This window comes from Anoplopoma fimbria, unplaced genomic scaffold, assembly GCF_027596085.1.
Source record: "Anoplopoma fimbria isolate UVic2021 breed Golden Eagle Sablefish unplaced genomic scaffold, Afim_UVic_2022 Un_contig_10494_pilon_pilon, whole genome shotgun sequence".
In the NCBI taxonomy this organism is placed as follows: Eukaryota; Metazoa; Chordata; class Actinopteri; order Perciformes; family Anoplopomatidae; genus Anoplopoma; species Anoplopoma fimbria.
This window is the reverse complement of record NW_026549611.1, coordinates 59800-71400: the sequence shown is the minus strand read 5'-3', so window position 1 is coordinate 71400 and position 11601 is coordinate 59800. Positions and strand designations below refer to the sequence as shown.

At 41.6% G+C, this 11601-nt stretch overlaps 1 protein-coding gene across 2 annotated transcripts; it reads left to right on the top strand.

Annotated features, from left to right (window-relative positions):
• The first annotated feature begins 4776 nt into the window (after nucleotides 1-4776).
• On the top strand, nucleotides 4777-11369 carry LOC129114845 (single Ig IL-1-related receptor-like). Of its 2 annotated transcripts, XM_054626742.1 has the most exons (10): nucleotides 4777-5020; nucleotides 5925-6194; nucleotides 6438-6645; nucleotides 6746-6873; nucleotides 7358-7516; nucleotides 7614-7757; nucleotides 8169-8271; nucleotides 8433-8583; nucleotides 9250-9427; nucleotides 10671-11369. In XM_054626742.1, the coding sequence occupies exons 1-10, from the start codon at nucleotides 4951-4953 to the stop codon at nucleotides 10841-10843; spliced, it is 1584 nt and encodes a 527-aa protein (XP_054482717.1). In that variant the 5' UTR covers nucleotides 4777-4950; the 3' UTR covers nucleotides 10844-11369. The 2 variants fall into 2 exon arrangements, with proteins under 2 accessions (XP_054482717.1, XP_054482718.1); XM_054626743.1 differs by lacking the exon at nucleotides 5925-6194 and having other exon boundaries at nucleotides 4778-5020.
• Nucleotides 11370-11601: the final 232 nt, after the last annotated feature.

The following is an 11601-nucleotide window of genomic DNA, read 5'->3' as shown; positions in this document are numbered from 1 at the left end:
ATAATACATACATCAATAACCAACACTCGGGTCAGGGATAGGGGTGTGCCAAATAATCGTCATGACGATGCATCGCGATTCTAATTTTCACGATCTACTGCATCGATTGTTGACGCCAAGAATCGATTATTAATTAAAAAAAATGAATAATTAAAAAAAATGAATAATTAAAATTGCATGAATGGTTGGCGAACATCAAGCATTTCCGAACCGGTACTGCGACAAGTCATTCTTAAACAAAACATGGAGGAGACAGAACAAATTCGCCCGGCTCCGTCACATTTCAAGTCTGATGTTTGGAAACATTTTGGCTTTAAAAACAAGGACGGTAAAAACGAAATTGATATGACGAACGCAATTTGCAAACACTGTTACATCGCAATGAAATACTGTGGAAACACAACAAACTTAAGGGCACACTTGCAGAGGCGCCATCCAGAAAAACAAGAGCCGCCAGCGCCACAACCACTGAACAACGCTAAACAAACAACATTCGATTGCAAGCTAGCCCCAACATCTACACGCGCAAAGAAGATTACAGAGTCAATCACCGAGTTCATTTGCCAGGATTTGCGACCATATAGTGTGGTGGAGAACCGTGGGTTTAAAAAAATGATCAGCACACTGGAGCCTCGCTATGTAATCCCGAGCCGGAAACAGTTCACTGAAGTAATGGTCCCACAGATGTATGGTGAGGTGAAACTACAGGTAAAAGAATCCCTGGACTCCGCCGAATGCATTGCACTAACGTGCGATGGGTGGACTTCGCGAGCAAAGAAACTGAAAACTGCTGAAGACCAGGCGAAAGACGAGATGGCAAGATACAAGGAGGAAGCATCCCTGGCGCTTAGTGATGATCCTCTTGGCTGGCGGAAAGAACATGAGGGCCAGTATCCTTTTCTGTCTCGAGTAGCTAAAAAACACCTGAGCATTCCAGGTACTAGTGTCCCCTCAGAGAGAGTTTTCTCTACTGCAGGGGACATTATCTCTGCCAAAAGGAGTGTCATTTCCCCTGAGCACCTGGACCAGCTTCTGTTCCTAAACAAAAACATAAAGCACTAAGAATGGCATTATAGCTGTTATTGCTAGTTCAACACTTGTTCATTTGTTTTTTGAGTGGATACTGGACACTGGACACATGCAGTTGATGCATTTTGCTGCGAGGGATGTTTGCAATATATATATATATATATATATTTTTATATAGTTTTATAAAGCCTATTCACTTTTTGTGGCATCAGTTTGTCCTCTTATGTTTATGAAATGATATTGTTGTTATAATGGCAGCTACTTCCAAAAGGGGAAATGTTTGAATGTTTTCATTTCATTGGTTTAAAGGACCACTGAGGCCATGTAAACGGCACTGATTATCCTTATTTTGTTATTTTAAGTTTTATAAATCCTTAGCACTTCTTGTCAGTGTATCCAGTAATAGTCGTTTCAATAAATACAGCTATGTATGAATTGAGTTGCTTTGAGTTATCAATTGAACACACTATCCAGATCATACACAGCCAGTCAGCCACTGGTAATGGCTTAATTTTTTTTTAACAGTGTTCAGTGAAAATTCGCAATGCATCGCAATGCATCGCAATGCATCGCAATGCATCGCAATAATTCAAGTATCGCGATGCATCGTGATAGAATCGCATCGTGGCATGTGAATCGTGATACGAATCGAATCGTGACTTCTTTGGCAATACCCACCCCTAGTCAGGGAGCACCTATCTGGCAGAAGATCAGCCTAAAGACAAGCAATGTGATATATGCCATCAGATGTTCTCTCTGTAAAAAATGTATATAGGGGAGACACAGAACACACTGGAGTGCAGACTGAGACAACACATGTATCACATTAAAAAAGGAGACAGGGAAACCGTTTTATATCTGCATTTTAAAGAACATGGTTTTAATCATTTTACTTCGGAAGGGTTAGAGACCAATAAATATTGGTCAAAGGTGCAGCGCCAAAAAGCGGAAAGGAAGTGGATAGGGTCATTAAAAACTATTGACCCCACAGGACTCAATGAAAAATATTGAGTAACCTGCATCTCCGGCACCATCTAGTGGCGTGAATAGAATCACAACAAGCCACCTTCTGGGTTTTATGAATTTTAAATAAACATAACAGGCCGGATCCATGGGATGGGACCTGTACAGAAATAAGATGTACATACATATATATATATATATATATATATATATATATATATATATTTTTTTATCTATTTATTGACCTGTTGCTTTAAATTATATGCATGCTTTTTACTCTCTTTTATGCATGTTTGAAATGTCACCTTTTTTAACCATGTTATTTATTGAGCACTCTTTTGAACTCACTTGTCTGTTTTTATTTATTGAAGTACTTATCAGTACTTCACATGAGCACCTTTCTTGTACAGACACCCACCTCATGGTTTTAGCAATTGTATGTAACCCAGACTGGGCAGGTTCTCCTCAGCGGTACAGCAGACTGACTCCTGCTCCTGACCCACAGCCTTAAAGGAGGGGAACAAGAGACAATACAGGAGTTGGGAATGAATGTGTCCAAAGAGTGTTATTGTATTGAACCCTCCGGGGCCTTTTATGGTGCATGCATTGTTTTTAATATGAATATTTATTTAAACATTTTAAGCACTGGCCCCTCTTATCCTTCCTTCCTTCCAGGCAGGAGACATGTCCCCAGCCAACGGATGGAAGTTCTGGGGGGAACAGTGAAATACTGTATTTTATTCATTTTAATATTCTATTGTGTGATGTGCATGTATACCAACAACACCTACTTAGAATGCCTAGTCCCCAATACCTAGGCATTCTTTTATGAATTTCTTTTATGAATTTCTTTTATGAATTTCCTTTAAAAACTAATATGGACACACAGAAACCTGACTCTTGGGCACTTACCTTCTCTTGTTTTACCTTCCATGGGCTGGAGACATGTCTCCAGCCAGCGGTAGAGGACCTGCGGAGACAAAGGAAAGGGTTTAACCACACACACAACCCTTTCCTAAACCTAACCACACCACTGGTCCAGCCCTAACCCCAACCCTCTAGCCTTTTATTAGTTTTAACAGTATTTATCCCCTTGAATTGTTCCTTCCCTCCCTTCCCCAGTGTCTTTGTCTGGTTCTTGTATTTGTTTTATTTGTTTTATCCCCTTATTTTTTTATAAAAGGGTTGGTTTTAAAACACAGTGAAAAAGAAGATGGCCTGTGCCTGTGCACGCCCAACACCTTAGGGTGTTGGATACCCAGTTTTTAACCTAACCCTAACCTAACCTAACCCTAACCTAACCGCCGAACAACCACACCCCAACATCCAAGTACCTCACCCCAACGCACCAATGAACGCAGCACAGCAACCCCCCAGACGGCGCACGCCCCCCACGGATAACCTGTCGGCGCCAACAGGCCATCCGCATGAAGCGTACACCACCAAGAGGTCACCACCGCAAGAGGTCACCACCAAGAGGTCACCACCACCAAGAGGTCACCACCACCAAGAGGTCACCACCAAGAGGTCACCACCGCAAGAGGTCACCACCAAGAGGTCACCACCGCAAGAGGTCACCACCAAGAGGTCACCACCGCAAGAGGTCACCACCACCAAGAGGTCACCACCAAGAGGTCACCACCGCAAGAGGTCACCACCAAGAGGTCACCATGCCGCGCCCACACGCGCGCGCCCACAGCGCCGCACCAACGCCAGATACCAAAGCGCGGCCGCCCAACGGCACAACATGGCCCAGTCCACCGCTCCCACACTGCCTCCTGCGCTAAACACAGTCCACCGCTCCCACACTGCCTCCTGCGCTAAACACAGTCCACCGCTCCCACACTGCCTCCTGCGCCAAACACATTCCAAAAAAGCCCGCCAAACAGACACTCCCCCACCGGTGTCAACCCCTTCCAACGCCAACAACGCGAACACCATGAACACCATGCACACCATGCACACCATGCACAAAATGAACACCATGAACACCATGCACACCATGCACAAAATGAACACCATGCACACCATGCACACCATGAACACCATGCACACCATGAACACCATGCACACCATGAACACCATGCACACCATGAACACCATGAACACCATGCACACCATGCACAAAATGAACACCATGCACACCATGAACACCATGCACACCATGCACAAAATGAACACCATGAACACCATGAACACCATGAACACCATGCACACCATGAACACCATGCACAAAATGAACACCATGAACACCATGCACACCATGCACAAAATGAACACCATGCACAAAATGCACCGAATCACAACTCCCAACACCCACGCCCCCTGAAGGCAACGGGGCCGAGGAAGACAAATCCCCTAAACCTGTTGGACTGTTGGATTTAATTTCTGGAAAGGGCTGCTGACAATCACCAGTTTTTTACACTACAGCTGCAGATTTGATGATAAAACATTTCTCACGTCTTAACTTTTGCAGCTAAAAAAATATGGGTTGATAAAATATGCTATATCCTGATTATAAGTGAAAACTCACGAACATGTATGAATGGATTAACAACACCAGCCAATAACATTTATAACAACCTCGTAATTAACTAAGTATTTATTTACCTCTTATAAATCCTGTACTTTTGAGCACTTACATTATGTTAGGGAGGCACTCGACGTAGTTGTATTTCTGTGCGTGTTCCTGTCCCACAAGGTTTCCAGTGGAGGTGGGAATGTCAGGTGACCGCGGGGAGCCAATAGCCAGGAGAGTTTCAGGTGTCGCTCCAGGTGGAGTTGATCAACCAGAAAGCTGACGTCTGCGTCGTCACAAAGGCTGCACGGCTCCACGCAATGTAATGAAACTGTAATAATCAGTATTTTGTAGGTTGTGATGTAGATTTACAGAAACAAAAACTCTTCACTTTGCTCACTCGTCACCTGGGGAAGAAGGGAGAGGAAGACTTAAGGCTCATGGCTCTGATTTTATTCGCTTTTATTCTGGTGTTTACCGGGAAATGGGACAAGTCCGTCCTTGCAGAGGGTAAGGATGCAGAAAAATAAACATTATGCACTTTCATTTATGTCATGTATAATATATATATAACAATAAAGTGTCAACCTATAACATATGATATATTATAGGTTGACACTTTATTGGTAAGTAAGGGGGTTTTTTTTAATTGTTTTTGGTATATTTGTCCATTTAAAGTGTTAGTCACGGTTGGGTTTGTGGGATGCTGGATGTCTAAATACCAGGTCAGTGCACATGTGGTCAGTGTGTACAGGGTCACATGCTGTTGCTTGGAAACATGAGGTCTTCAGCCGGACTTTGGACCCGGATGAGTGTCACTTTGTTTGAGAAACGGTTAAAAAAAGAATAAAGCAAAAGGGAAGTCAAACAGGAACCAGAGAGGGCAGTTGTGCTGGTTCCAGTCACAGTCAATATCTAGAAGAACAGGTCCAGATTCATAGGGAAGCTCTCAGTAGTTAGATTGTCTGACATGTATTTTATAAATCTGTTGTGGATAGTAAGTTGTTTGCATTGAACATGTCCTGAAAGAACAATAAGAAAATCCAGTGGTTTTTTTATTCCTCCTTTTGTCTAAGTCAGCAAAACACCCTTTCGCTCAAAGTTTGCCAGGGTGAGAGAGTAAACAAGTTCACCTTCATGCACCATTAGACACTCAGTCTTTGCCCAAAGCTACTATCAGCCTTCTGGAGCTGCACAAAGTGTATGCAAACTGTTAACATCCACATATGGTAGGAAAACTGCCTCTCAAAAGGAATCTAAGTCACTTAAAGATATTTTGCTTGCTGCACGTATTTAATCACAAAACATGAAAACAGTTTCGTAATTATGTCATTATTAAAATTCAATCGAGAGATCAGAGTCAGTTTTAGTTGGCTTGTTTGGTTGAACCACTTTTTTTAATCTCAATTTGTAGCTCAGTCTTGTGTGGATGAGAGCCGGTTTAAGGAGCTAGTACTCTATGTGGGGCAGCAAGGGCCTCCGTATCGGCTGAACTGCCCTCTGGAGCCCGAGAGCTCCCTACAGCCCCAGCTGACCTGGCAGAAGGACTGCCAGCAGCTCCCTACTCAGGCAGGGACGGCCTACCTGGAGTTTCCCAGCCTCAGCTTGCAAGATCAAGGGAATTACACCTGTGTGCAACAGAGCAACAGCACAGCCTCATTCACTGTGCGTCTCATAGTTAAAGGTAAGTATTATTTCCACATGTAATGAAGTCACACAGTAAGTATTATCTATCCCTGAAGTAAACATGGTGCTTTTAGGGGGGTGTTGAAAGGGCTAGTTGAACGACTACACCTGCAAGGACGCATTTAATTTCAGCATGTCCTCCAGCTGCAGTCTCAGACTTTACCTGGCAGTGCACATGAAGGCCTCTATTGTCTGGAGCTCCTGCAGTGGACACAGATAACAGTGTAATGTCTTTCCACAGAGTCTCAGTGCTCCAAAGCCCCAGAATTTAAAACGAATGGGGGCTCGAACGGACCCCATAGGAATGTGGACTGCACTGTGACGCTGAACTGCACCGCCCTCCTCCAATGGGACCCGAAAGAAGAGCACTGTGACGCCACGCTGCAGTGGAGTAAAGACGGCCAACCCCTCACCAATCAAACAGATTACACGCAGAACACCTCCTCATGGTGAATTGAAGCTTTTTTTGTTTTTCGAATACCAGTTACATGCACCTGTATTTAAAATGTATTTTCAAAGTGAGGTCAAGTTTTCTGTCCTGAATATCAGGTTTCCTGCTGCCGGCCAGCTGATGGTAAACAGTCTGCTGGTGATCAACATCACAGAGCGGGATGCCTTTGGGCTCTACAGCTGCACAGTGAGGAACATTTCTTCTGATTTCAGCCTGCCGTACTCAAGTAAGACTACTAAAGATACCTATGTATAGATTACCCATCCATAGATGAAACAGGCACACAAATGTGACAACAAAGGTTAGAGAAAACAGTGAAAAACCAGACTCCATAAATACAGAGGAGCTGTGGTTATGTGCATTATTTTATTTTTATCTGCTCATCATAAACCATATGAAAGTGTATTGTAGACACGATCAGTGTGCTGTGGAGCAGGAGAAAGTCAACCAGCTCCACACACTTTGTCAACCGTCACACGTCCATTAATACCACAGACACACAGATACATTAAGTCTGCATCGTATTACAGTGTTTTGGCTGGAAGCCTGGCCCAGCGAGTCATCCACAACATGTATTGATTCAGAATAATGTTACTTATCCCTGAATTAACTGTGCATTAAACATGTGTTCAGTACACACTCAACTGACAAAATCCATATTCCGTAGTTTAAGTACTGGTTGTTTATTTTATGCTTATTTTTTTTCACAGACACTTTTGTGTGCTCAGAAGGCCCAAACCACACATCTGCTGTTATAGCAGCCATGGTCCTCCTCTTCCTCCTGGCTGTAGCTGCTGTTTTGTACTCCAGGTGCCACTTGAACTTCAAACTCTTGTACAGGAACTCCTACGGAGACTACGAACTCAATGGTGAGGCCTCTAAAGTGATAAAAGGTCGCTATAACCATGTATACGACTGTACAGTTGTATTAACACCACTGGTTTGTTTCTGTCTCCATGTCTTAAGACGGCAAATTGTATGATGCCTATATCTCCTATGTGAACAATGATCATGACAGGAAGTTTGTCAACTTTATTCTAAAACCTCACCTGGAGAATAAAATTGTGGCCAAGGTGCACCTCAATGATAACGACATCTTACCTGGCTCAGGTAAGATTTCTCTCTGTTGGTCTTTATGGGAATTAAAGGGAGATACTGATATATATATATACAATCCATTGTTTATGCAGTTGCTCTTGGTTTTAATCTTCACATTCCAGCATCTTTCCCAGTCTGCTGTTGCTGTCATAATCTGTTATTCTAGTGCCTGTTTCAACCACTTTGAAATATGCAAGATGAAATTTGCAACATGAGTTAATCTTGAGACGTTTCTCAATCAAAACAAATGCCTCACACTTATACATTTGCAAATGCATCTATAATTTGCAAGCAGCAATCATCTGTGTGACCATTTGCAATCTGTTTGTTAGAACTTTATGTGAAACAGGCACCTGGGTAAAAAATAGACGGATGAAGTTGCCCATTTTTTAAGCAAAGCACAACATTTTTATTTGTCTCCAGAACCTTCTGCAGAGCTGCTAATGAACATAAGTCGCTCTCGCCGTTTGATCGTGTTGCTCTCTTATGCTTACCTCGAGCAGGACTGGTGCTCCAATAACTTCAGGTCAGACGAATTTTATCTATAAACGGCACTTTATATATAAAACTGAATAAAATGACTGTGGCACCATTACAATATACCACTTGATGTCAGTGTTGCTGCAATTTAGAGCAGTGTCTCCAGGATGTCCTATCATGACATACTGTAGCTGTGTGTGTTTTCAGGCAGGGCCTTCTGCACTTGTTGGAGTTGTGTCAGCGGCCCATCCTCATCATGTTGGAGGGTCAGTCCAAACGCATGAGGCCTGAGATCAAGCAGCTGCTCAGTGAGCACCAGCACCGCCTCACCGTACTCACCTGGAAGCACAACTCTGTGGTAAGATCCACAACAATACCCATTAATGCTTTCTGAGCAAACAAACACCAATAACACAACATCAATAACACAAAAAATACATCCTGAGATATTTTAAACACCAATATGTTTCCCTCAAAAAATACCCCTAAAGTTAAATTGGGTTTCAGCCAACTTGCATTGAATTCATATATTATTGTATCCATATGTGCAAAATATCTATAATATTTATGGGTAGTGTCTGCACTCTATCTTTCACTTAGAGCATGTTGTGTTTCCTTTGAAGCCACATTACACATTACCATTACATTAAAATAATTATGTGAAAAAACTTCACTAAAGATCATTAAAAGCCTCTTTGAAATTGGTTTTAAATCATTTTTCCAATACATTAAATATTCATGACTAATTCAGCAACAGATTTTTGAAAAAAACACCTTAAATATCAGTTCTTATTGAAATGTTGTCTTTTTAGTGACAATAAAAATTGTTATCTCTGTAGAAATGTGTTTCAATATAAATTAATAAATATACTTGTGATTTAAAATTTGAAATATACAGTATGTACTATGTATGATGATACATGTTAGTCAGGCTTCTGCAGTTGAGAGTTTGGTTCAGTTTGACTATTAAATGGCGGAGTTTAATGGGTCGTGTTCGGTTCCTGTGTGTTTTCGGTTTCTGCAGACTCCTTCCTCAGTCTTCTGGAGGGAGCTGGCCTTAGCGATGCCTCGCAGAGTCGTCTTCCGCAGTGAGTCTGCAGGCGACCCTCAGACTGTCCTACAAGATGACAAGGACCCCATGCTGACCCTCGACTCCGACTACCTGGACTGCCGCTCAGACACAGACCCTGCTGGAGATCTGGGTAAGAACAACAGCCACAGTACTAGAAAAATCCTCCAGTTCTGATGTTTGGTTCACTCTTCACTCTATTTGCATATGCAAACAAAAGAAATGCATATTAGAGCTGCGCTACCTTGCATAAATGAATGTGAGGTTTACGACTGTTTGGTTTTATATTGTTGAGGCAAGCACGCTCACGTTCAACAGCTCTACACCAGAGACGTAAATGCTTGTCAGGTGTTTGGCATTTCATGTACTTTTGTTGCATGAGTATTACAATATAAAAAGTTATGGCCTATATGCAACAATCTCAACCTGATAGAGACTCTTTTCTCTTTTTCGTCACACAGTGTTGCTTTGAAAACTGATGTAGTTTGAGACTAGTTTGAATATACAAACATGGATTCATCTACAGTTAATCTTTAACTTAATTTTAAGGAAATCATATCACATGATGAGCTAGCACATTTTTTTTTAGAGACATATGAAACAAATGCCTTTTATTTCAAAAGAATAGCATTTGCTTATGTACTTGCAGAAAGTTAGATGAATAGATCAATACCACTTTATTATCCTTCACCAAAATATGAAGTTACATTTGTTTATCTTGGTTAAGCACAAAGAATGGAAACGGGTAACGCCTGACTCTGTCCAAAGGTAACATAATCCACCTATCAGCATCTCTAGAGCTCAACAATTAACACATAATCTTCGTTTGTTTAGTCAGTTCAGACTTGTATAGACTACAGGTTGTCTCACAGTGACTTAATCATTTCATAAATTACTGGGCAGCAATTATTCCAGGACCTAACCCCACGTAAAAACACTCTTTACAGATGTTGGTAAATCAGTTTTGTTATCTTTGTAACAAAGTTTTTGACTCTGTCTGCAAGCTAAGCTAAGCTAACAGGCGGCTGGTTGTAGTTTCACAATGTGAATGCGACAAATATGAGAGTGGTATCAATCTTCTTATCTAGATCCCGGAAAGTGGGGAAAAACTGTTTCACAAAGATTCCTTGTGTGACTCATACAAAGTGCAGCTTTGTATGAGTCACAGTATACTCAGAATGTATTTTAACCTGAAGAAAATATGTATGAATGAAACAATATATATCTTTTTTTAATTCAGGGTAGATTATTAATTTACATTAAAATCATGGTGCAGCCCAAACAGTACAACACTTCAGCAGTGAATAATAAAACGTAATATAACGTATTTGCATTTATTTGGGAGAGATGTTTCACCTTTGCTCTTCCTGCTGCAGGGCTGCGCCTCCCTGTGTACAAGGCTTTGGCCTTTAAGGCTCCGGTCCTCCCTGCTGCTCCCATCACTGCAGCCGAGCCCAAATCCTCGGACATCGACGTGTCGGACCTGGGATCACGCAACTATGGAGCCCGCTCAGACTTTTACTGCCTGGTCACTGAGGAGGACATGTGATCCACACTCCCCTCACTGCTACTGATCTCTACACCTACATGGAGATCTTCATTGTCACTCCTTTATAGTTATCTAGTAAATAGATTTTTTTTTCTTTTATGTACAGTATGTTGTTGAAATAAAAGTGTTACCTTTTTCTGTTTCCACTTACCAAAGACTAATTTTTTATTGTTTTTCGTATTTTTTACTGTTGTGTAAAATATTTTATGATAAATTGTACAAGAAATTGTCTGAAATACTTGTTTTAATCAGACAAAGAAGAAATGTTTAATTTGTCATTTAACTGCTAACATCTCTCATAAAGTCCCCAGCAGAGGGAAGAGTGATGTGAGATAGGATGAAGGAATTCAGTTTCATAATTTTTACAACTGAAAGTACACAGAGGTTCAGGACCCACAACACTGGTATCTGTTTGTAAACCAGTCAGCTAAAGCAGGAGAACGCTCACGACTGAAGAGGGCATAGTTCTTGACATTTCTCTACAGGTAGGTTTCTGTGTGTGATGTTAACAGACTGATAACATAGCAATCACGCTAATAAAGCAGTTTGACAAAAAACCTGGTTATTTCTCTCTTAGGGGGCTGATGATCTTTGTCCTCATGGAGAAATGATTACAGTACCTACATTGAAATAAGAGACTAAATAAGGGTGCAGCAGGGAACGTCTGGTATTGTTCCTGTCTGAGCAGGAGCAAATATGTAAACAGGGAGTGGCCAACATTTCACCACCCTACTGTCAACTATTATAGTTACAGTATT